The 27,056-nt window shown below is 44.4% G+C and overlaps 1 long non-coding RNA gene and 1 gene segment (V, D, J or C); one reads left to right on the top strand and one right to left on the bottom strand.

The window, feature by feature from the left end:
• The first annotated feature begins 5,873 nt into the window (after positions 1-5,873).
• Positions 5,874-18,553, top strand: LOC132402435 (uncharacterized). The gene is made up of 3 exons (XR_009514895.1): positions 5,874-6,035; positions 13,472-13,619; positions 18,369-18,553. It is a non-coding gene; the product is annotated as an uncharacterized LOC132402435 (long non-coding RNA).
• Positions 18,554-19,037: 484 nt separating this feature from the next.
• Positions 19,038-27,056, bottom strand: part of LOC132402434 (Ig kappa chain V-IV region S107B-like) — a 30,691-nt gene continuing 22,672 nt past the window's right edge. Inside the window, 3 exon segments of the V gene segment in view lie at positions 19,038-20,040; positions 23,372-23,414; positions 23,505-23,546. Of these exon segments, the coding sequence occupies positions 20,012-20,040; positions 23,372-23,414; positions 23,505-23,546 (114 nt within the window).

Below are 27,056 nucleotides of genomic sequence, written 5' to 3'. Positions count from 1 at the left end.
CATTCATTTCAAGACGACTAGAATATAAGAACAAGGATGTAATGATGAGACTTTATAAAGTACTGATTGAGGCCTCATTTGGATGATTGTGAGCAGTTTTTGGCCACTTATCTTATAAAGGGTGTGCTGAAACTGGAGAGTGTTCAAAGGAGGCTCACAGAAATTATTCCAGGATTGAAAAGCTTGTCATATGAAGAACGTTAGATGTCGCTTGACCTGTTTTCATAAAAAATCTGAAAAATATGGGGTAACCTAACTGAAACCTATCAAATGGTGATAGGTCTTAATAGCAAACACAAAGAAATCTGCAGATGCTGGAAATTCAAACAACAACACACACAAAATGCTTGTGGAACACAGCAGGCCAGGCAGCATCTATAGGGAGACGACGTAGGGTCTCGGCCCGAAACGTCGACAGCGATTCTCCCTATAGATGCTGCCTGGCTTGTTGTGTTCCACCAGCATTTTGTGTGTGTTGCAGGTCTTAATCGAGTGGATGATTCCAATAGTGGGAGAGTCTAAGACCAGAGGACACAGTCTCAGAATAGAGGACTGTCCTTTTAGAATGGAGATGAGGAGGAATTTCTTTAGCCAGAGAGTTGTGAATTTGTGGAATCTTTGCCACAGGCAGCAGCGCTGGCCATCTTTATGTATATTTAAGGTAGAGGGTGATAGATTCTTGACTGGTCAGGGAGTGAAGGGATACATAGATTGAGCCTGAGAGGAAAATTAGATCAGCCATGATGAAATGGCAGAGCAGTCTGGATGAGCCAAAAGGCTGAATTCTTCTCCAATATTGTATGTTCTTATGGTCTTGTATCACTTTGGATACTGTCAGGGGGAATGACCGATCAGAACAAAGTCACAGTGATCAGCATTGACTCAGAAGGGAAGGGGAAGAAGAGGCACACTGTGGTGATAGGGGATTCATTAGTAAGGGGAACAGACAGGACATTCTGTGGAAGATTCCTGGGTGGTATGTTACCTCCTGGGTGCCAGGGTCTGGAATATCTCCAATCGAGTCCTTAGCATTCTTAAGTGGAAAGGTGACAGGCTAGAAATCAAGGTTCATATAGGTACCAGTGACATGGGTCAGACAAGTGATGAGGTTCTGCACAGGCAATTCATGGAGCTAGGTGCTAAGTTAAAGGGACCTCCAGAGTTGTTCTCAGAAATGCTACCCATGACACATGCTAGTGAGGCCAGAACTAGGAAGATTATACAGTTTAATACATGGATAAGGAGTTAGTGTAGGAAGGAGGGTGTAAGATTTTTGGATCACTAAACTCTCTTCTAGGGAAGGTGGGATCTGTACAGAAAGAAGGTTTGCACCAAAACTGGAGGGGGACAAATATCCTAGTGGGATGATTTGTTGTTGCTGCATGGTGGGATTTAAACTAGAGTTTAGCAAGAGCACATTAAAGGAAGGCAGGGGCAAGCACAGCAGCCTTCACCTGAGAAGACAGAGTTAGAGTGGTGATCTTAAGGCTTTAGCTCTTTCAGGCTTCAGTCAGAGAAATCTTACAACTTAAAGCTCGAGGTAAAGTTTTTTTTTCCCTTTCTTTTTTTGTATTTGCTCAGTTAGGAAATTTGAGATGCCAGGCAGGATTGTTGACTGTTCCTCGTGCGGGAAGTGGGAAGACAGGGAGACCACCCTGTCTTCAAATGCGAGAATTTCATTCAACTGCAGCTTCTTACAATCCGTGCTTAGGAACTGGAGCTGGAACTCGATAAACTCGGGAACAATCGGGAGGCTGAGGCAGGGTGAGAGATAGGACATACAGAGAGGTAGTTACGCCCAAGGATTGTAACCCAAGCCACATGCTGGTAAGGCCAGAGCATGGAAGATTGTACAAGTTAATACGTGGCTGAGGAGTTAGTGTAGGTTGGGAGGGAATAAGATTTTTGGATCATTGGGCTCTCCTCCAGGAACCTGTAGAGAAGGAATGGTTTGCACCAAAACTGCAGTGGGACAAATCTGGATCTGGTATTAGAGAATAAGACAAGGCATGTGACAAATTTGTGTAGGGGAACTCTTTGCATCCAGTGACCACAATGCCATAAGTTTCAAAGTAAATATGCAAAATCATAGGTCTGGCCGACAGGTTGAGATTCTAAATTGGAGAAAGGTGAATTCTGAAGTGTGGATTGGAACAGACTGTCTTCTGCAAAGTGCAAAAGTTCAAAGGACATTTATCATTAAAGACTATAAATTATGCAGCCTTGAGATTTGTCTGCTTAAATGTAGCCACAAAGCAGGAAATTTGAAAGAACCCAATTAAAGAAAGACAAATACAAGATGAACACCTGATGGACAAGAGGAAAAAGCACAAAAGATGCAAACAATTGAAGTGAACCACAGCTTTCTGAACCAAATTGAATCCTCAGATCTGAACCCTAGAGAAGGCCCAAGGCCTCGCTTACAGAAGATAAGCAAAGATATACTTGTAAAATAAAGGGGGGGGGGGTTGACCTTCAAGGATGAAATTTAGAGAGTAAAATGTTTTGTTACATCTATCATCATAAAAGGTAAAGATAACAAGTGTAGGGAGCCTTGGTTTTCAAGAGATATTGAAGTCCTGATTAAGAGAGAAAAGGAGGTAGTAGGTATAGGCAACCAGAGACAATGAGGTGCTTATGGAGGACAAGAAATGCAAGGGTAAACAAGAAAGAAATCAGGAGGACTAAAAGAAGGGTTTGAGTTGTTCTGGCAGACAAGGAAAAGGAGAATTCTAAGGGAATCTACAGGTATGTTAAGAGCAAAAGGATTGCAAGGGACAAAATTGTCCTCTGGAAGACCAGAATGGTAATCCATGGGTGGAGCCAAAACAGATGGGGGAAGATCTTAAATTATTTACATCTGTGTTTACTCAGGAGAAAGATCGCAAGTCCATAGAAGTAAGGCAAAGGGGCATCAACTTCATAGGCCCTGTACAAATTACAGAGGAGAAGGTGTTTGCTACCCTGAGGCAAATCAGGGTGGATAAATCCCCAGGGCCTGAAAAGGTGTTCCCCTGAACCCTATGAGACACAAGTACAGAAATTGCCCTGCCCTGACAGAGATATTTAAAACATTCTTAGGGATGGGAGGTACCAGAGAATTGGAGGATAGCCAATGTTGTTCCGTTGTTTAAACAAGGCTCTAAATATAAATCAGGGAATTAAAAGCCAGTGAGTCTGACATCAGTTATGGGAAAGTCTTGGAAGATATTCTAAACACTGGATATATCAGTATTTGAAAAGACATGGACTGATTAGGAATAGTCAGCATAGCTTTGTGCATGGCAGGTCATATCTAACTAATCTTAGAGTTTTTCAAGGAATTTAGCAGGAAAGTTAAGGCAAGGCTGAGGATATTGTCTACATGGACTTTAGCAAGGCATTTGACAATGTCCCACATGGGAGGTTGATAAAGAAGGTTCAGTCGCTTAGCATTAAAGGTAAGGTAGTAAATTGGATTAGTCATTGGCTCTGTTGGAAAGCCAAAGGGTGGTAGAAGAGGGTTGCCTCTCTGACAGGAGCTCTGACAAATGGACTGCAGTAAGGATTGGTGCTGGGTCCTTTGCTGTTTGTCATCTATCTGAATTTTCAGGATGATAATGTGGTTAACTGGCACCAAGATTGGTGTGTAGTGGACAGTGAGGAAGGCTATCATAGCTTGCAGATGGATATGCATCAACTGGAAAAATGGGCTGAAGAATGTCAGGTGCTGTTAAGTGTTACACTAACTGCAATGACACAATGCCTCCCAATAAAAGTCTCTCTGACTCTATGACCACGTTTCTCAAGTTCAAGTTCATTCCCACCTGCCTGCACATACATACGACCAAATGAAACATCGTTCCTCTGGAACACCGTACACCATCAATACATCTATCACATACACTAACAAAGTATTGCAACAAAGAAGTTAACAAAATATAATTCAAAATGCTTGTGAAAACACACAAACAGTTAACAGCTCAGTGTCCTAGTGATGAGATTGCGATGTTTTTAAGGTATCCATTAGACTCAGCCTAAGGAAGAAGCTGTTACCTAATCTGGCCATCCCGGTCCTAATGCTTCTGGGCCTCCTTTCTGATGGTAGTGGGTCAAAGAGATCGTGAGTTTTAAGTGGTAGGGATCCTCAACAATGGTTCAGGCCCTTTGTCCAAAATGTCCCTGTTTTGCCAGTGGGGGGAAGTTTGAAGTTCTCACTCCCGTTTGCACAATTTGTTTTTTTGCGCGTTGAGGGTATGGTTAATGTTCTTCTTTTAACACCTTTGTGATGTTCTTTGTTTTGTAGCTATCTGGAGAAGACAAATCTCAGAGTTTCATACTTTCATAATATATTAACCTTGAATCTTGAAATGTCACAAATAGGAGGGAGATCACTATCTTCTGTAGGGTCCTGTGTTGTAATGTCTTGCAGCTCTGTACCACACAATTATGCGGACAGCCAGGGCACTCTCAATGTTGTTCCTCTAGGTTTGTAGAATGGGGGTGTGGGTGTTGCACACTTCAGTCTCCTCAGTAAGTGTAGATGTTGCTGTGTCTTCATAACTAATGGGGTGTTATGAATCCAGGTTAGACTGTCCATTATGTGCACACCAAGGAACTTCGTGCTCTTCACTCTCTCTACGGCAAAGCTATTGATATGCAATGGAGTGTGGTTTACCTGCATATTTCTGAAGTACACAATGATCTCTTTTGCCTTGTCCACATTGAGACTCGGGTCTGTTGTTCTTTCACCATTTGACAAACCTTTCTCCCTTCTGTCTCTATGCTGACTCATCACTGTTGCTGATGAGACTGTTGTCCCATCAGTAAACTCGATGTGTGGATTGAACGGGATCTGGCAGTGCAGTCATGAGTGTGAACAGCGAAGGGCTGAGTGTATGTCCTGGGGGGGGGGGCAGGGAGGGGTCACTAGTGCTCAGCATGATGGAGCTTGAGATGTTGCTGCCAACTCAAACTGAATGGAGTGCCAGATCCGGTTACAGATAGGGTACTGAGTCCAATCTCAATGAACCCATCTGTGGGAATGAATTCACCACCCTCTGTCTAAAGAAATTCCTCTTCATCTCTGTTCTAAAGGGACATCCTTTGATTCTGAGGCTGTGCCCTTCAGTCTTAGAATGCCCCATTATAAGAAACATCATGTCCATTCTGTCAAGGCCCATCTAGGTTTCTGGCACCACCATAGCTTGCCCGCAACAAATTAACCCTAATCCGTGCATTTTTGGAATGCGGGAGGAAACCGGAACACCCACACGGCCACGGGCAGAATGTACAAGCTCTTTCCAGGCAGAGGTGGGAATTGAGGCGTGATTGGTGTTCACCATCATGTACGACGCCACACTACTGTACTGCCCACTTTAACTGGTTCTAGATGCAGGGACATAGGTTCTGCCTGGCCTGCTGAGTTTCTCCAGTTTTATGTGTGCTACTCACACATCCAAGTAACTGATCTGCTGTTCAGGCAATGGAAAGAGGAACGAACTGTTGTATTGTTGCTGAGACACCTGACAGGCAGCCAGAGTTCCAGGCAACTGTCTAGAGATAGTGGTTCAAATCCTAGCATAGCAGCAGTAAATTTAAATTCAGGTAATTAAGCAAATCAGCAAATGGGAGAAATCCTGTCTCGATGAGAGAAACCAGGAGGTTACCGACTTTTCGATAATGGCAGCCTGGTTGACTAATGTCCTCCAAGGAAGACACATGCCTTCCATGCCCTGTATGACTGCAGAACACTAGATGTCACCTTGTTCCAAAAATTTGAATCGGGAGGAAGTTACAGCTTGTGATTCAGCTGGGATCTCAGAGAATTCGACTGTGTAGGTAGGATTTAAGCCTACCTGGTCAATACCTGTGGAGGAGGGGGAACTGCGCAGGCGCGAGTGATGTCAGCATCGAGCGCACACTTTAAAAGGCAGGACTTGTTTTCAGAACGGGCAGCGGAGTCCGTGGAAGCAGAGTCCTGGGCTTTGGCTAAGTGGGCTTCGGCGTAAGGGGACTTCGGTAAGGCTGTGTGATTGCTCGCTGAGGGGAAGAAGGTAAGGTCGCTAGGTGCTTTTTAGACTTATTCTATCAATCCAGTTCAGGTATGGGGGAGACAGTCAGAGCAGTGGTGTGCTCCGTATGCAGTATGTGGGAAGTCAGGGTCAACACAGTTGTCCCTGATGACCACACCTGCAAGAGGTGCGTCCAGCTGCAGCTCCTATCAGCCCGAGTTAGGGAGTTGGAGCAGGAGCTGGATGAACTACGGATCATTCGGGAGGCAGAGGCAGAGATAGATAGGAGTTATCAGGAGGTAGTCACACCAAAAATCCAAGAAGTAGGCAGATGGGTGACGGTCCAGAGAGGCAGGGGGAGCAGGCAGAGAGAGCAGAGCACCCCTGCGGCCATTCCCATTAACAATAAGTATACCGTACTGGATACTGTTGATGGGGATGACCTACCAGGAATGAGTTGTAGTGGTCCTGCCTCTGGCACAGAGGTTGAACCCTCAACTAGGAAGGGGAGGAGGGAAGAGAAGAGAGCGATAGTTTTAGGGGATTCTATAGTCAGGGGGGCAGATAGAAGATTTTGTAGGGCAGATCGGGAGTCTCGGATGGTATGTTGCCTCCCTGGTGCCAGGGTCTGGGACATCTCAGATCAGGTGCAGGCTATTCTTGAGAACGAGGGCATGAACCCAGATGTAGTGGTCCATGTAGGGACCAACGATGTAGGTAAGGTGAGTGAGGGGGTCCTGCTTAGAGAGTTCAGGGAGTTAGGAGTGAAGCTGAAAGGCAGGACCTCCAGGGTGACAATCTCGGGATTGCTACCTGTGCCACGTGCGAGTGAGGCGAAGAATAGAATGATTTTGCACATCAATACGAGGCTGAGGGCATGGTGCAGGAAGGAAGGGTTCAGGTTTTTGGATAATTGGTCTTTGTTCCAGGGACGTTGGGATCTGTTTCAAAGGGACAGTCTACATCTGAACCGGAGGGGTACTAACATTCTTTCAGGAATGTTTGCCAGTGCTGCTCGGGGGGGTTTAAACTAGATGTGCAGGGGGCAGGGATCCAGAATACAAGAGAAGATGATATGATGAAGGATAAGGGACAGGTGGGGAATACACGTTTCCCAAATATTAATTGTGTAAAGGAGAAAGGTGAGACAGAACATGTGTTGGAAAAGTTACATGTACAGAGGGTTGGTCAGAAGGAGCATGGGGTTAAATGTGTAGAAGGTTTGGGTGATCTTGAGAAGGTCATCAAAATTCAAGGTGCAATTAGCCTGCTGGAATTTCAAGGAGCTGGGTTAGGTACAATAGACAGTGTTTTAAGCAAAGAGAGGAGGAATGGGCTAAGAATCCTATACTTGAATGCGCGTAGTGTCAGAAATAAGACAGATGAGTTTGAAGCTCAGATGAAAATGGGGAACTACGATATTGTTGGGATAACGGAGACATGGCTGCAAGGGGATCAGGCCTGGGAATTGAGTGTACCAGGGTATACGTGCTATCGTAGAGACAGAAATATGGGAAGAGGGGGTGGGGTGGCCCTGTTGGTGAGGAATGAGATTCAGTCCTTAGCAAGGGGTGACTTAGGAACAGGGGAAGTAGAGTCTGTGTAGATTGAGCTGAGGAACAGTAAGGGTAAAAAGACCCTAATGGGTGTTGTGTACAGGCCCCCAAACAGTAGCGTGGATATTGGGTACAAATTGATTAGGGAGTTAACATTGGCATGTGCTAAAGGTAATGCAGTCGTTATGGGAGATTTCAACATGCAGGTGAACTGGGAGAATCAGGTAGGTGCTGGACCCCAGGATAGGGAGTTTGTGGAGTGTCTAAGGGATGTATTTTTGGAACAGCTTGTGCTTGAGCCAACCAGGAACGAGGCTATTTTGGACTTGGTGATGTGTAATGAACAGGAATTGATAAGTGATCTTGAAGTAAAGGAGTCATTAGGAGGTAGTGATCATAACATGATAAGTTTTTATCTACAACTTGAGAGGGATAAGGGCAGATCAGAGGTGTCAGTGTTGCAATTAAATAAAGGAGACTACGGAGCCATGAGGGAAGAGCTGGCCAAAGTTAAATGGGCGGATGTCCTGGCAGGAAAGACAGTGGATCAGCAGTGGCAGATATTCTTGGGGATAATACAAAAGATGCAAAAGCAGTTCATTCCAATGAGAAGGAAGGATTCAAAGAGGGGGAAGGGGCCACAGTGGTTGACAAAGGAAGTCAGAGATTGTATAGCATTAAAGAAAAAGAAGTATGACAGGGCTAAGATGAGTGGGAATACAGATGATTGGGAAAGTTTTAAGGAACAGCAGATCTTAACTAAAAAAGCAATATGCAGAGAAAAAAATCAGGTATGAGCTCAGTCTTGCCAGGAATATAAAAGGGGATAGCAAAAGCTTTTTTAGCTATGTGAAGAGAAAGAAGATAGTTAAGAACAATGTTGGCCCCTTGAAGAATGAATTGGGAGAAATTGTTATGGGAAACAGGGAAATGGCAACAGAATTTAATGCGTACTTTAGATCTGTCTTCACCAGGGAGGACACAAGCAATCTCCCAGATGTATGGATGGGCCAGGGTCATAAGATATCAGAGGAATTGAAACAGATTGACATTAGGAAAGAAACTGTGATGAGTAGACTGATAGGACAGAAGGCTAATAAATCCCCGGGTCCAGATGGTCTGCATCCGAGGGTTCTAAAAGAGGTGGCTCAGGAAATTGCGGATGCATTGGCAATCATTTTCCAATGTTCCTTAGATTCATGATCAGTTCCTGAAGATTGGAGAGTGGCTAATGTTATCCCACTTTTCAAGAAGGGAGGGAAGGAGAAAACAGAGAACTATCGCCCTGTTAGCCTAATGTCAGTCGTGGGGAAGATGCTTGAGTCCATTATTAAGGACGAAATAGTGGCATATCTTAATGGCTGTAATAGGATTAGGCCGAGCTAGCATGGGTTTACCAAGGGGAAATCATGCTTGACTAATCTGTTGGAGTTTTTTGAGGGTGTAACAAAGATGTTAGACGAGGGTAAGCCAGTGGATGTTGTATACCTAGATTTTCAGAAGGCATTCGATAAGGTGCCACATAGGAGATTGGTGAGTAAAATCAGAGCTCATGGCATTGGGGGCAGGGTTTCAACATGGATAGAAAACTGGTTGGCAGATAGAAAGCAAAGGGTAGCAGTGAATGGGTGTTTCTTGGACTGGCTGGAGGTGACTAGCGGGGTACCACAGGGCTCTGTATTGGGACCACAGCTCTTTACGATTTATGTCAACGATTTAGATGAGGGCATTGAAAACTATATCAGCAAGTTCGCTGACGATATTAAACTGGGTGGCAGTGTGACATGCGAAGAGGACGTTAGGAGAATACAGGGAGACTTGGATAAGCTGGGTGAGTGGGCAGATACTTGGCAGATGTCATTCAATGTGAATAAATGTGAAGTTATCCACTTTGGAAGCAGGAACAAGAGGGCAGAGTATTGTCTGAAAGGTGTAGAGTTAGGTAAGGGAGAAATGCAAAGAGACCTAGGAGTCCTAGTTCATCAGTTAATGAAGGTGAATGAGCAAGTGCAACAGGCAGTGAAGAGGGCAAATGGAATGTTGGCCTTTATTACAAGGGAAATTGAGTACAAGAGCAAGGATGTCCTTTTGCATTTGTACAGGGCCCTGGTGAGACCACACCTGGAATATTGTGTACAGTTTTGGTCTCCAGGTTTAAGGAAGGACATTCTGGCAATTGAGGAAGTGCAGCGTAGATTCACTAAGTTGATTCCTGGGATGGCAGGGCTGTCTTATACAGAGAGATTGGAGAGATTGGGCTTGTACACACTGGAATTGAGATTAAGAGGGGATCTGATTGAAACGTTTAAGATAATTAAAGGATTTGATAGGATTGAGGCAGGAAATATGTTCCAGATGTTGTTAGAGTCCAGTACCAGAGGGCATGGATTGAGAATAAGAGGTCAGTTATTTAAAACAGAGTTGAGGAAGAACTTCTTCTCCCAGAGAGTTGTGGAGGTGTGGAATGCACTGCCTCGGAAGACGGTGGAGGCCAATTCTCTGGATGCTTTCAAGAAGGAGCTGGATAGATATCTGATGGATAGGGGAATCAAGGGATATGGGGACAAGGCAGGGACTGGGTATTGATAGTGAATGATCAGCCATGATCTCAGAATGGCGGTGCAGACTCGAGGGGCTGAATGGTCTACTTCTGCACCTATTGTCTATTGTCTACTCACTTGCCTGTGACAATTGTATCCTGTGGACAAATACATTTGAAAGAAAAGCAATTGCTGCAGCAAGGAACAGGGATATTTTTGTCCCTTCAAGCCCATACTGGCTCTCTGTAGTCAGACTCTTCATCAGTCATGTTGCCTGCAGCCCTCTATGTTTTACTCTTTCATGTATCCCTCTGTCACCATAGAGTCATCGAGCACTGCAGTGCAAAAAACAGCCCCTTTGGCCCATCTAGTCTGTGTCAAACTATTATACTGCTTCATCCCTCCATAGCCCTCCATACCATTCCCATCCGTGTACCCATCGAAACTTCTCTTAACTATGGAATTCAAACTCACACCCACTATCAGCTCATTCCACACTCTGAGTGAACAATTCCCCCTCATGTTCCCTCTCAACCTCTAGTCCTAGTCTCATCCAACCTCAGTGGAAAAAGCCAGATTGTATTTACCCCGCTCATAGTTTTGTATACCTCTATCAAATCTCACCTCATTCTCCTATGCTCCGATGAATAATATTCGAACTTATTCAACCTTTCCCTGCACTCAGATCCTCACATCCCGGAATATTCTTGTAAATGTTATCTGCATGCTTTCAATTTTATTGATAATAAATGTACCTATCTTAGACTCTCTTAAATGTCCCTAATGCAACTGCTTCTATCACTACACTGGGCAGCGCATAACCCGGTCTAACCAGTCTGTCCCTATAACTAAAGTCCTGCAATCCGGGCATCATTTTTGTGTGAGGGTCTGTGAATCAGATTCCCCTGCCCTTGTACCAAACAAACGCCACTGGGTTTGGAACAGTCTGTAGCCTGACTGGTATGTCCATGGGCTCAAAAAGTTCAATATACACTGAATTCAAGAGTGAGATTCACAACCACAAAACAAAGAAACCCGATAGAACCCTTTACAAACAAGAACTGGCAAACACCCAGTGTGCAGAGAAACCAAACAAATTGTGCAAAAGTGAAAGTGAGCAAATAACATTCAGAACGGAATGTCACGAAAGTGAATCCACGGGCATGAAACTGGTCACCGCTGCAGCCGATCCAGGAACCCGTTAGTTGCAACCACACCCTCAGTTCAGCTCAGAGAGGAGGAAACCCAAGGAGCAGCAAGATGAGCACTGGCCCATCCCTCTCCACCAACCCTATGCCTGTGACACTGCTGCTGGTAGGTTTTCTATTCCACCCGTGCATACATCGATGTCAGCCCAGGACAATCAACTCGACTTTGCTCCACTGGGTTCCTGTGCGCCTAGTCTTTCCACCAACAGGAAGAGGGCCTGACAGTGCAGGCAGAGGATACCATACCCAGTTACCGATCAAAGACATCCCGAGCACCAGGTCTCCCCTGAGCATTGCAGGAATTGGTGCAACCCCAGGACTGCACGGAGACCCAGCCCCACCCACAGGATGAACAACCGGTATGAACTCCCACTGTCGTGACTAGACAACAGGACAGTGTACCTTAAAGGTTAAAGGAAGTGTAAATTTCTGCCACAGTGCTTGGGACAAGGTGGGGAATCGCCATGATCTGACATCCCAGCAGAGAAGCATCACCCATGAGCTTCCTCAGCAGCAGAAGGGTGAAGCTGTGGTGGAGGAAGGAGAAGGGTCCATGCCCAAGACTGGACAAGGACCCAGAACCTGTGTCTTGCCTCGGGCCCAGACCCCCAAACCCAGGCGAGGATGTGATGAGGCTTGGGTCGAGGCTGGGCTCTTGGAACTTGGATATCCCAAGGCTAGAGCTAGGGGCAGACTAGGAACTGTACATCAACATGGAGCCAGGACATCCTCCAACAAGCCAGGACTCATCTTTAACAGGATACTGACATGAAACAGGACAGTACACAAACTTATCCACCGACAAGCCAGGAGTCATCTATAATTCTACACCAAGGTGGGGCAGGACCATCCATCAGGTAATGGCAGAATAGCCTGACCTACCCAACAGAGGCAAAGACAAGACAGATCCCCCCCACAGGGCAACAGCAGAATGGCCTGACTTACCCCACAGAGACAAGGGCAGGAAGAGACAAACACCAAAGAACAACAGACAGTTCCATCTCTGCATCAGGGTAGCTCCGAGTAGCCGTTACAGCCAGCAGCTTTGGCTGACTACAGAAGCATCCGGATCCCTACCTGGCTCAGAGTGGCTGACAGACACCCAGCTGGCCTGGGAAACAGCTGAATCCCTACCACAATGACCACTCCGACTACTACCAGCAAGGCTCCCAGAAGCCGTGGTTCTCCCACACAGGCCCAAGGATGGCAAGAGTCTATTCTAGCCTTCCACCGGTCTTGAGAAGACAATCCCCAACCACACTCAATGCGAGGGCCACTTGTATTCCCAGTTCCAATGTGAGCCTCAGGTGTTTCTGTTTAAGACCAAACGCAGCAAGGGACCGCTGGAAAACCCGGAGTCAAGTGCCCACGGACTTCAGACTGAACCATCACAGAAATGTATGATAATGCATTTTGGTAAAAGAAACAATAGTACAGACTATTATCTAAATGGGGAGAAGTTTCAAGCATCAGAGGTGAAGAGGGAATTGGGAGTCCTCGTGCAAGACTCCCAGAAGGTTAATTTACAGGTTGAGTCTGTGGAAAAGAAAGCAAATGCCATTTGGTTCAAGGCGAATGGAATATAAATGCAAGAAGACAATGATGAGCCTTTATAAGATACTAGTCAGGCCACACTTGGAGTATTGTCAACAGTCTTGGGTCCCATATCTCAGAAGGGATGTGTTGTCATTGGAGAGAATCCAGAGGAGGTTCACGAGGATGATGCTGGGAATGAAGGAGTTAACACATGAGGAGTGTTTGTCAGCTTTGGGCCTGTACTCACTGGAATTTAGAAGAATGCATGGATATCTCATTGAAACCTACCGGATGTTGAAAGGACTAGATAGGGTGGACATGGAGAAGATGTTTCCTATGCTGTGGGGAATCCAGAACTGGAGGGCACAGCTTCAAAAGTGAGGAGTGATCTTTTTGAACAGAGTTAAGGAGAATTTTTTTAGCCAGATTGTAGTGAATCTGTGAAGTATTCTGCCCAGTTCATGTGTATGTTTAAGGTGAGAGTTGATCATTTCCTGATCGGTTAGAGTTTCAATGGATATGGCGAGAAGGCATGTGTATTGGGTTGAGTGGGATCCAGTATCAGCCAGGACGGAATAGTGGAGATATTTGATGGGCTGAATGGACTAATTCTGCTCCTCTGACTTTCTGGCTTTCAGATGAGCATCTGATGGTGGACCAGGTCAGGCCCATCATGGACGCAGCTCTCCCCACCACTGACGGCAGCTACAGCAAATGTTGCCTGAGGAGGACGGCATCTACCCGATCCGGAACATGCCCTCGTCTCACAGCTACCAACGAAGGGAGGTAACCTAACCCTGAAATCAGGATGAGTCACGATCAGGTTCTGCCAAACCATCACCCTCCCTCGGCAACCCAACACTACGGACCAACTCTTGCACGTTTGCCCCTGAATGTGCCTTTCCTTTTGCACTCCTGTCTCATTTGCGGTTTGTTCTGCAATTCTATAATTGTGCATTTTGTGTCCTAATGTACCTGTAATACCACAGCAAACAGGTTTTTCATTGGCCGTGTATCTCAGTGTGTTTGTCCACATGACAGTAAGCATGGCTGGTTTCTAACTGACTCAGACATTCCACAGCTGCCGCTCAGCAGTTACAGGAGTGAGGTTAATGGCTGCTATATGTGGTTTCTCACATTGAGTGGAATTGTCATTACTTCCTGAGAACGACCATGACTGCACAATCGTAGACACTGTGACAGAGCATAGAAATACATTTAAAGAACAAACACAATGTGTCCTTGATGTTGTGCCAGACTTTTAACCGACTCTAAGATTCATCCAACCCTTCTCTTCTACATAGTTCTCCTTTTCCGATTATTCATGGTCCTATTTAAAAGCCTCTTAAATGTACCTAATGTATCTGCCTCTGCCACCCACCTGGCAGAGCATTCCACATGCCACCACCCCATGTAAAATAACCGACCTGTACTTTCACTGACCGCCTTAAGATTCAGCTTGTTTATAGCTGCCGTTTCCACCCCGAGGAAGTCTCTGGCTCTCCACTCGATCTACAACACTTGCCATCTTGAACACCTCTATTAAGCCATCTCTCATCCTCCTTCACTCCGAAGAAAATAACGTAGTTCACTCAACATACGACATGCTCTTTAATTGAGGTAGCATCCTTGTAATGGAGCTTCAAGAACATTAGTCCATTGCCCCAGCAAATCTAGTTTAAATTCTCACCAGTAGCCTTAGTAAACCTCCCTGCCAGGATATTGGTCCCTCTCAGATTCAAGTGCAACCTGTTTTATCGCACAGGTCACGCCTGCCCCAAAAGTGGTCCCAGTGATCCAGAAATCTGAATCACAGGGACAGGAATGGTTACTTCAACTGCCAAGCTCTAGAAGTCTCAGGAAGGACAGGGAGGAAGGCAAAAGACGTGGGGTGTGGCACTGTTGATCAGAGATAGTGTCATGGTTGCAGAAAAGGAGGAAGTCATGGAGGGGTTGTCTACAGAGGCTTTGTGGGTGGAAGTTAGAAATAAGAAAGGGTCAGTAACTCTACTGGGCATTTTTTATAGACTACCCAATAGTAACAGTGACATTGAAGAACAGATAGAGAGGAAGATTCTGGAAAGCTGTAATAATTACTAGGTTGTTGTGGAGGGAGATCTTACTTTCTCAAATATTGTTTGGCATCTCCCGAGAGCGAGGGGTTTAGATGGGGTAGAGTTTGTTAGGTGTGTTCAGGGAGGTTTCTTGACACAATATGTAGATAAGCCTTCAAGAGGAGAGGCTGTACTTGATCTGGTATTGGGAAATTAACCTGATCAGGTGTCAGATCTCTCAGTGGGAGAACATTTTGGAGGTATTGATTACAGTTCTATCTCCTTTACCATAGCATTGGAGAGGGATAGAAACAGACAAGTTAGAAAAGGGTTTAATCAGAGTAAGGGGAAATATGAGGCTATCTGGAAGGAAATTGGAAACATAAATTGGGAACATAGGGGAATGTACGGAAGAAATGGGGCAAATGTTCAAGGGATGGCATGGCATTCTGCATAGCTACGTTCCAATGAGATAGGGAAAGGATGGCAGGGTCCAGGAACCATGGTGTGCAAAGGCTGTTGTAAATCTAGTCAAGAAGAAAAAAAGAACTTATGAAAGTTCAAAAAACTAGGTAATTATAGAGATCTAGAAGGTTATAAGGTTAGCAGGAAGGATCTTAAGAATTAAATTAGGAGAGCCAGAAAGGGCCATGAGAAGGCCTTGGCAAGCAGGATTAAAGAAAACACCAAGGCATTCTACAAGTATGTTAAAAGCAAGAGGATAAGATGTGAGAGAATAGGATGAATCAAATGTGACAGTGGAAAAGTGTGTATGGAACTGGAGGAGATAACTGAGGTAATTAATGAATACTTTGCTTCAGTATTCATGACGGAAAAAGATCTTGGTGATTTTTAGCAAACACAGGCAAATCGGAAATCTGCAGATGCTGGAAATTTAAGCAACACACACAAAATGCTGCCTGGCCTGCTGTGTTCCACCAGCATTTTGTGTGTGTTGCTTGGCGATTGTTGGGATGACTTACAGTGGATTGAAAAGCTTGAGCATATAGACATTAAAGAAGAGGACAGGAGGGTTTCAGCTGTTGTTCCTTTATGGAATCTTAAGGGGACATCTCTTTGTGGATCCAGAACTGGCTTGAAGACAGAAGCCAAAAATTGGTTATAGACGGGTTATATTCTGCATGGAGGTCGATGACCAGTGATGTGCCTCAGGGATATGTTCTGGGAACACCTTCTCTTCATCATCTTTATAAATGACTTGGAGGAAGAAGTGGAGGGATGAGTTAGTAAATTATCTGATAACAAAAAAGGTTGGGGTTGTTGTGAATAGTGTGGAGGGCTGTCCGGGCTAAAGTGGGACATTGATGGGATAAAAACTAAGCTGACAAGTGGCAGATGGAGTTCAACCCAGATAAGTGTGAGTTGATTCATTTTGGTAGGTCAAATATGATGGCAGAGTATCGTATTAATGGTAAGACTCTTGGCAGTGTGGAGGATCAGAGGGATCTTCGGGTCTGAGTCACTCAAAGCTACTGCGTAGGTTGACTCTGTGGTTAAGAAGGTATACAGTGCACTGGGCTTCATCAACCAAGTAGGATTAAGTTTAAGAGCCAAGAGGTACTGTTACAGCTAAATAGGACCCTGGTAAGACCTCACTTAGAATACTTTGCTCAGTTCTGGTCACCTCACTACAGGAAGGGTGTGGAAAACATAGAAAGGGTGCAGAGGAGATTTACAAGGATGTTGCCTGGATTGGAGAACATAGAACTAGAACATAGAACATAGAATAGTACAGCACATTACAGGCCCTTCAGTCCACATTTTTGTGCCGACCCTCAAACCCTGCCTCCTACATAACCCCCCACCTTAAATTCCTTCATATGCCTGTCTAGTAGTCTCTTAAACTTCACTAGTGTATCTGCCTCCACCACTGACTCAGGCAGAGCATTTCACACACCAACCACTATCTGAGTGAAACACCTTCCTCTAATATCCCCCTTGAACTTCCCTCCCCTTACCTTAAAGCCATGTCCTCTTGTACTGAGCAGTGGTGCCCTGGGGAAGAGGTGCTGGTTGTCCACTCTGTCTATTCCTCTTAATATCTTGTACATCTCTATCATGTCTCCTCTCATCCTGCTTCTCTACAAAGAGTAAAGCCCTAGCTCCCTTAATCTCTGATCATAATCCATACTCTCTAAACCAGGCAGCATCCTGGTAAATCTCCTCTGTACCCTTTCCAATGTTTCCACATCCTTCCTATACTGAGGCGACCAGAACTGGATGCTGTACTCCAAGTGTGGCCTAACCAGAGTTATGTGGCCTAACCAGAGTTATGTGGCCTAACCAGAGTTATGTGGCCTAACTAAGTGCAGCATACCATATGAGAATAGTTTGAGTTAACTTGACCTTTTCTTCTTGGAATGACAGAGGTTGAGAGGTGACCTGACAGAGGCGTATAAGATAATGAGGGGCATTGATCGCGTGGATAGTCAGAGGCTTTTTTCCAGGGCTGAAATGGTTAACATGAGAGGGCACAGTTTCAATGTGCTTGGAAGTATGTACAGAGGAGATGTCAGGGGTAAGTTTGTTTACGCAGAGAGTGGTGACTGCGTAGAATGGGCTGCCCGTGATGGTGGTGGAGGTGGATACGATAAGGTATTTTATGAGACTCCTGGAGAGGTACCTGGAGCTTCGCAAAATAGAGGGCGATGGGTAAGCCTAGTAATTTCTGAAGTAAGTACATGTTCGGCACAGCATTGTGGGCCGAAGGGCCTGTATTATTGTGGTAAACTACATATATCTGTCTGGACACACCCCTCTGCTGACTGCTCCTGCGGCTCCTCCCACAGACCCCTGTATAAAGGTGATTGGGGCACTGCTCCTCCCTCAGTCTTCAACATGGTCGTGCTCCCTTTTTGCTGTTAATAAAAACCTATCGTTCACTTCCCGTCTCCTAGAGTTATTGATGGTGCATCAATTGTGCTGCAGGTTTTTTATGTTTCTATGGTAAGTCTCCTCTACACCCTCTCTAAGGCTTCAACATCCTGCCTAAAATGAGGCACACAATTAAACACAATAATCCAAATGTGGTCTATCTAGTGCTTTACAGAGGTGCAACATTACCTAACAGATTTTTAATTCAATCACCCAACCTATGAAGGCCAACACATCAAATGCTTTCCTTGCAACCCTATAAAATTATTTGAAAACCTAATGGTCTCTCTGTTCCTCCATACTGCTGAGATTCCTGTCTGTACTGCCTTGAAACTCAGCGATAGCCAATAGGGCAAATGAAAAGCAGAGGCTTTTAGTGTAAGAGAAAGAGAGATGCTGCGGCTTCAGTGTAACAGAGTTGAAATGTAACCCTAAATGGTTTTGAGGAACCATATTAACCAAAGCAAGCAAATTATTATAAATTGCATATTTAGATGGAGACGTAACAAAAAGATTTTTACTGCTTATGTATGTGAAGGATGTAAATAATAACGTCAATTTAATTCAATTCAATCCCTCTCTGTAGGAACGCAATAGACGGCCGATGCTGGAATCCACAGCAACAGCAAACTGCTGGAGGAACTCATCAGGTCGAGCAGCACCCGTGGGAGGAAAGACAGTGTTGGCATTTCAGATCAAACCCGTGCACGAGGTCTGAAAATGGAGAAGTGAGACAGCCAAAGAGAGGAAGTGAAGTGGTGGGAAAGGAGTCTGAGGTAATTGAAGAATGGGGAGGGAGTGCTTGCAAAATGAAGTTATGCTGGTTACGGGAGGGGAGGAGGTGGTATGAATAGGAGTCTGAAGTAATCGGTGGACTGAGGAGGCATGTAAAATGGGGTTATGCTGGTTCCGGGAAGGAGAAGATGGTGATAAAGAAGTCTGAGGAGGCGTGTAAAATGGGGTTATGCTGGTTAGGGGAAGGAAGATGGTGATAAAGGAGTCTGAGGAGGCGTGTAAAATGGGGTTATGCTGGTTAGGGGAAGGAGAAGATGGTGATAAAGGAGTCTGAGGAGGTGTGTAAAATGGGGTTATGCTGGTTACGGGAAGGAGAAGATGGTGATAAAGGAGTCTGAGGAGGTGTGTAAAATCATGTTGTATATATCAGGGGAGGAGGGGTGTGGTGTACATGGAAAGAAATCACATTGAGTCTGCAGTTCCCTTCAGAACAAACTTCCTCTTTATTAGAAGCTGACGTCAACAGAGGAGTCACAACATTTTGTAAAAAGGGATGAAAAAGCAATGCTAGCATTCACTTCAAGAAGACTAAAATATAAAAGCGATGATGTAATGCTGAGGCTTTGAAGCATAAGTTAGACTGCACTTGGAATGTGGTGACCAGTTTCAGAGTCCTCATTTAAGAAAGGATGTGCTAGCATTTCTGAGGCTCCTACAGAGTTTCCAAAAAATGATCCTGGTGATGAAAAGGTTAAGGAATGAGGAGCGTTTGATGGCTCTGGGCCTGTGTTCACTGGAGTTCAGAAGAATAAGGGGATTCTCATTGAAATCTATCAGATGTTGAGAGGCTGAAATAGAGTTGTGGGTGGCAGCGTGGACATTCAACTCTACCAAAGGAGGTGTAAGGTGCATTTGCTCTTCTGCAGGTCACCTGTTTAATACCCCCCACCCAGCGCTGTGTTGTTCTTAGTCCTATCCTAAATGACATTGAAGGGAATGGAGGGATATGGACATTGTGTGGGCAGAAATGATTAGTTTCATTGGGCATTTGATTTGGAATTTTAATTTTTTGACACATCAAGTCCAAACTGTCTGCTTCAGTGCAGTATTGTTCTGTGTCCGATGTTCAAAATGGCATTAAGGGAACGGAGGGATAGGGATGATGCACAGGAGGAGGATATTTAGTACAAATTGTCACCAAGAACAGCACAACATTGTGGGCCGAATGGCCAGACTGGAGATGTACTGTTCTATGTTCTAACAAACATGCTCCAATCACATTTCACTGCCTCCTTCCTGACATCCAACCGGGGTTGGTTTCCCCTGAAAGAAACATCCCAAATGTTGTCTCTGGTAAAATTCTTGTCTCACACGTCGAATGAGTAGAATGTCTGGGCCTTAAACTTTTCCACGTCTGATGAGTGTGTCTGTGCAGAAATCCATCCGGGGTTCCTCCCCTCCAGGTAAGGCCACACAGATGATTCCCACTGTGGTTCAGCTGGTAGACGGTGGTTTATTGTCAGCTGTAACAAAAACAAGTTGTGTGAGGTGAGCCGGTGAAGAACAGGAGAATTAAACTCAATGGCAGATACTGCCTGAGTGGTTTTCCCGAGTATCTGACCCATGGAGGGCTTGTGTCTCAGGGTTAGTTGAACTCTGCTGGTCTGACTCATAGAGATCTGGGTCACAGGGCCGAGTCGCCTCTGCTGACCCTGAGCACAGACCTGTGGCCAGAGATAATGAACTGTCCACCATGTCGGGCTCCTGCTGGATGCAGTGTGCTGAAGGCTGAAGCACCCATAGGTGGGAGTCTCTATCAGTATCACAACACTAATGTCTTGATGCTGGACCCATTCCTGGGGTCATGAACGGTCTGCACAAAGGGGAGACAGATCACTCGGCCCCTCCACTCCATTCTGTCACTTGATCAGATGGTGGCTGATGTGTCTCAGCTCCAGTCAACCTTCACTTTCCACAACCAGCAAATTCTACTCAGCTCCGACCAGGACTTCCCACCTGTTTTGGGAGAGGATTGCACATCTCCACAGTAACCAGTGTTTCTGGGCTCCAGTGATGTTGTAACCCCACTTTCTGAAATTCCCCACCAGAACAAGTAGTTTCTCTACATCCACCAGAACGAACTCCATTAACATAGACAGTCCCTCAGTAAATTCACAGTCAGTAGTACCACGTTCTGGTGTGGGATCTCTTGTGTACAGAAACACACGGTGATAGTGTGATCACACCTAGTTGTACCACGTTCTGGTGTGGGATCTCTTGTGTACAAGAACACACGGTGATAGTGTGATCACACCTAGTTGTACCACATTCTGGTGTGGGATCTCCAGTGTACAAGAACACACGGGGATAGTGTGATCACACCTAGTTGTACCACGTTCTGGTGTGGGATCTCTTGTGTACAGAAACACACGGTGATAGTGTGATCACACCTAGTTGTACCACGTTCTGGTGTGGGATCTCTTGTGTACAGAAACACACGGTGATAGTGTGATCACACCTAGTTGTACCACGTTCTGGTGTGGGATCTCTTGTGTACAGAAACACACGGTGATAGTGTGATCACACCTAGTTGTACCACGTTCTGGTGTGGGATCTCTTGTGTACAAGAACACACGGTGATAGTGTGATCACACCTAGTTGTACCACATTCTGGTGTGGGATCTCCAGTGTACAAGAACACACGGGGATAGTGTGATCACACCTAGTTGTACCACGTTCTGGTGTGGGATCTCTTGTGTACAGAAACACACGGTGATAGTGTGATCACACCTAGTTGTACCACGTTCTGGTGTGGGATCTCTTGTGTACAGAAACACACGGTGATAGTGTGATCACACCTAGTTGTACCACGTTCTGGTGTGGGATCTCTTGTGTACAGAAACACACGGTGATAGTGTGATCACACCTAGTTGTACCACGTTCTGGTGTGGGATCTCTTGTGTACAAGAACACACGGGGATAGTGTGATCACACCTAGTTGTACCACATTCTGGTGTGGGATCTCCAGTGTACAAGAACACACGGGGATAGTGTGATCACACCTAGTTGTACCACGTTCTGGTGTGGGATCTCCAGTGTACAGAAACACACGGGGATAGTGTGATCACACCTAGTTGTACCACGTTCTGGTGTGGGATCTCCAGTGTACAAGAACACACGGGGATAGTGTGATCACACCTAGTTGTACCACATTCTGGTGCGGGATCTCCAGTGTACAAGAACACGTGGGGATAGTGTGATCACACCTAGTTGTAACACATTCTGGTGCGGGATCTCCAGTGTACAAGAACACGCGGGGATAGTGTGATCACACCTAGTTGTAACACATTCTGGTGTGGGATCTCCAGTGTACAAGAACACACGGGGATAGTGTGATCACACCTAGTTGTACCACGTTCTGGTGTGGGATCTCCAGTGTACAAGAACACATGGGGATAGTGTGATCACACCTAGTTGTACCACGTTCTGGTGTGGGATCTCCAGTGTACAAGAACACGCGGGGATAGTATGATCACACCTAGTTGTACCACATTCTGGTGCGGGATCTCCAGTGTACAAGAACACGTGGGGATAGTGTGATCACACCTAGTTGTAACACATTCTGGTGCGGGATCTCCAGTGTACAAGAACACGCGGGGATAGTGTGATCACACCTAGTTGTAACACATTCTGGTGTGGGATCTCCAGTGTACAAGAACACACGGGGATAGTGTGATCACACCTAGTTGTAACACATTCTGGTGTGGGATCTCCAGTGTACAAGAACACACGGGGATAGTGTGATCACACCTAGTTGTACCACATTCTGGTGAGGGATCTCCAGTGTGCAGGGACTTGAAGTTACAGAGAATGAAAGATTCAGCCAGTTTCATCACAACTATAACTCCCTCTATTATCAAGAGCAACTAAACGAAGTGATGCCTCAGGAAGGCAACATCCACCTTCTGGGTTGTGTCCTCTGCTCAATGCTGCCTTCACACAAGAGGTACAGAACCCTCAAATGGACGTTCAACAACATCTTCTTCCCCACTGCCATCAGGATCCTGGACCCACTTGAACAACTCTTGTACTGCTTTTCTTCCCATTCTTTCAACGTGTGCTCATGTTATTTTGTTTATTTTGTTGCTGATGTATAATTTATGTTAATTTAGTTTCACATTAATGTAGATTTATTATGTTTTTAATGGATTGTGCTGGTGCTGTGAGCTGACCTTCATGGTGATTACACCCTGGGTGTGTTCATCTGTGAAAAGAAACTTGAACATGAATCTGAACTCCTCACTGTCTGAACTGAAAGCACTGCGATCCAATTGTGAAAATGGCTGAGAATGTTGAATCCTACCCCATCTCTCCAGTAGATCTGGTTCAGATGACACTGTGAGCTTGCTTAGGGATGGATGTCCCTTCCCTGAATTCATCATGAGGAATTACTGATGGGTCCAGAAGAGGATGGGGAGTGTGAGTGGGAGTTTTGCCTTGATCATCATCTTCCAAATTCCAACAACTCCGGTAACAGATCCTGTTGAAAATATCAGGGACAACACTTGCTCAGCCTTGAAACCAATGGAGATGATGAACAACACTGGGTCTTTTAGATTCTCAGCTTCGCCAGGACTGTGAGGATGTGTGTACACGGCTGAGTGACCTGATTCAGTAAAAGGTGTGAATTCACACCCTGGTCCCATTGGTCATCAGACTGAGCTCCCGCTGACCCATTACCACACTGGGCTCATTGCTCACTGGGTGTTCCATCTAAAGACTTCTCCACATTCCCAACTCTTCCACAACAGTTGATATGGTTTAGTCAACCTGTCCAAAGATGTTGCTACGCACCTTGGAGATGACCGTAGATGGACTGAGTGGGACGTTGCAGAGCCTAGTAGAGAACACAGAAATGGTGTGAACAGCAGCTTGACAGCTCATGCTGTGGGAAAAGTTTCAATGTTCCAGAGGTGACCTTCCTTACCTTGTAGGTGTTGTTTGATTTGACCTGCTGACCTCCTGAACCCTACAACAGAACAATTGAACCATTACATTGGTCTAAACATTGTCAACACTGGCTTTAGGGTGACAGTGGGACACTTTAAGGGAGATGTATGGGGCAAGTAATCTTTACACAGAGGAGTATCTTCACATAGAGAACTCACTGCCAGAGGTGATGCTGAAAACAAGCATGACTGTAGCATTTAAGAGGCACTTAGGCAGATGGATGAACATGGATGAATATGGATCATACCCAGGGAGATGTGATTAGTTCTATAAACAGAAAATTCTGCAGATGCTGGAATTCAGAGTAACACACACAAAATGCTGCATGACCTCACCAGTTCAGGCAGCATCCATGGAAAGGAAAAAGGTGACACCTGTCAGGTAACTTCCTGCCTCACCTCTGTTCAGAGCCCCAGTAGTCCTTCCAGGTGAGGCAACACTTTACCTGTAAACATGTTGTGGTTATCTACTGGATCTCCCAATCTAGTTGGGACTCTCCAATGTATCCAGTGCTCCTGATGAGGCCTCTTTTGCAATGGAGAGGCCCAGGTAGACTGGGGAACCACTTAATCAAGCATTCTCATTGTGTCTGCAACAAGGAGGATCTGCTGGTAGCAAAGTTTTAAATTCCAATCCAATTCTCACTTTGGCATGTCGATCTATAGCCCCCTCTTCTACAACAATGAGGCCACTCTCACATTGGGGACCTCATATTCCATTTGTGTGGCCTCAACCTGATGGCATGAACATTGATTTCTCTAAATTCCAGTAATTTCCCCTTCCCCTCCCCTCTTCTTCCATTCCCCACAGCGGTTCCCTTCTTATGTTCTCATCTGCTTATCAGCACCCCCAAGTGCCCATCCATTTTCTTTTTTTTTTACTTTTTCTAAGCAAGATTTACAGAGTGCAACACATAGATACATCTTGTTATGAGTGATGAACAGACCTGGTGGACAATGGGGTGCAATCCCCCCTCCCTGATAACCATGAACTATTGCTGTTGCTATGCTGCTTATGAGAGAGAGAGATGAAACACAGGCACACACATTTGCTACAGATAAGATGGGAGAGAGAGAGAGACTGTTGATTTATTGTATTTTGACTCTTCCTGGAATTATTCACTTTCACTACAAGGACTTTACTTTGCTCGTTAACATTCCTCAGGAGACAGCAGGAGTGGCCTGATTTGATGGACACAGTCATTCAGAGTTGATGGATAGCGGAGACCCCGTTAGTAGGGATAAAAGACAGGTTTGGAGAGACACCCTTCGGACACACCAGTGTGTCCGACTGACTGAGTGTTGCGAACCCACAAGAAAGGTGGGAATTTCGGAGACCGAACCAGGAGATCGGTCAGTAAAGCTCTCAGTGTAGCAGCAGGGCCGGTGGGGACTTGTGTGCATGTCCACTCATGCCAGAGTGACGAGTCCACCACAGAAGAATGGTCCAGCTGAAGGACGGAGGGATCATAGCTGAATGGCCACAATGGTGCAACGGAATCAAAAAGCCACGGAAAGGGTTTCCTGCTGCAGCTGTAACATCTCGCTCGCTCTCTCTCCAATGATTACTGCACAACAACTATTCTTACCTCAGCACGCATGAACTGAACTGAACTTTATACTTTTCTATGACAATTCATTTACCCCTAGACATCGATAGAGTTTGTTTATTATTGCTTATTATTATTCCTACACTTTTAGGTTTATTATTGCTAACTTGTGTTATATGTATATTTGCATTATTGGTATTGTTTTGCTTACTTTACTAATAAACACTTTTGAATATAGTACCACCAGACTCCAACGTATACTTCTATCTTTGCTGGTCTGACTCACAGTTACGGGGTACGTAATAATCTCAACATAAATTGTGTACATTCATGTATTGTAATAAAATTGATCAAAATGTTATAGCATAACACATAAAGGTATACCACTCTGTAATCAAAAATTTAAAGACAGGTCATACATCATAAAAAAAATTCTTTATATAAAAAAAAAGTCAACCTCCTACCAACTACCAAAGAAAAAAGCTGATGGATGATAATGCATAATTAGAAAAAAACTTATTTGCTTAAGAAGAGAAGATAGAAGTATACATAAAAGTCTGCGCACTGTTAAACCTTATAAATTGGAAAAGTAATTTAGGAAAGGTCCCCAGATATCATAAAAATATTGTTTCAAATTTAAGACTGAGCAGCGGATCTTCTCTAAATTTAAATAAGACATAATATCACGTAGCCATTGAAGATGTGTAGGAGGGGTAGACTCTTTCCATTTAAGTAAGATTGCTCTCCTTGTTAAAAGAGGGGTAAAAACTAAAATCTGTAGGTTATGAGTATTTAAAGTTATATCTTCATTTGGAATAATACCAAACAAGGCAGTAGGGGGATTTGGGTCAAATTGGACCCTAAAAAATTGTGAGAAGGTATGGAATATTTCCCGCCAAAACTTTTCAATTTTAGGGCAAAACCAAAACATATGAATTAAAGAGGCAACGGCAGAGTTGCATTTATTACAAAGTGGAGAAACGTTCAGATAAAAACGGGACAGCTTCTGTTTAGAAATGAAAGCTCTATGAACCACTTTAAATTGTAGAAGAGAATGACAAGCACAGAAAGATGATTTATTAACCTGTTTAAGAATTTTATTCCATCTTTCATCAGAAATCTGACAATTTAGGTCATCCTCCCAAGCTTTTTTTATTTTATCTAAAATGTCTTGTCTAGAATCAATCAACAAGTTATAGATACTCATGATAGAACCATTTACAAAAGGTTTTAAATTTAAAAGATCGTCCAGTAAATTTTTATCAGGACCTGTAGGAAAAGTAGTTAATTGGAAACGTAAGAAATCTCTAATTTGAAGGTATCTGTAAAAATGTGTTTTTGGCAGTGCAAATTTAGTTGACAATGGTCAAATGAAGCAAGAGATCCTGAAATAAACAGGTCCCAAAAACACTTAATACCTAATTCATCCCAATCCTTAAAGACTTTGTCAGTCATGGAAGGGACAAAAAAATAATTAAAGAGAATATGGAGATGATAATGAAAAATTCACTAAACCAAAAAATTTTCTAAATTGAGATCAGATCCTTAAAGTTTGCTTAACAATGATGTTACCTGTTGTTTTATTTGCTGAAAAAGAAGAGTGTGATCCAAGAAGAGAGACAATAGAGGAATTTTTTACAGAATTAACTTCTAAGGATGGGCATGATGGGCAATCTTTACGATAAATATAATAGGACAAAAAATAATATTCCTTATATTGGCAGCCCAATAGTAAAGCCTAAAATTGGGTAGGGCTAATCCACCCATCTCTTTATTTCTTTGTAGGTAAATTTTACTTAAATGAGCTTGTTCATTATTCCAAATATAAGATGTTAAAATTGAATCTAGAGAATCAAAGTAGGTCTTAGGAATAAAAATAGGTAAAGCCTGAAAAAGATAAAAAAATTTAGGAAGAATCTTCATTTAATCGAATTAATTCGGCCAATTAGGGATAAAAAAAAGAGGAGCCCATTTAGAAAG

The sequence above is a fragment of the Hypanus sabinus genome, chromosome 12 (genome assembly GCF_030144855.1).
Source record: "Hypanus sabinus isolate sHypSab1 chromosome 12, sHypSab1.hap1, whole genome shotgun sequence".
In the NCBI taxonomy this organism is placed as follows: domain Eukaryota; kingdom Metazoa; phylum Chordata; class Chondrichthyes; order Myliobatiformes; family Dasyatidae; genus Hypanus; species Hypanus sabinus.
This window is presented reverse-complemented; position numbering and strand designations above follow the sequence as displayed.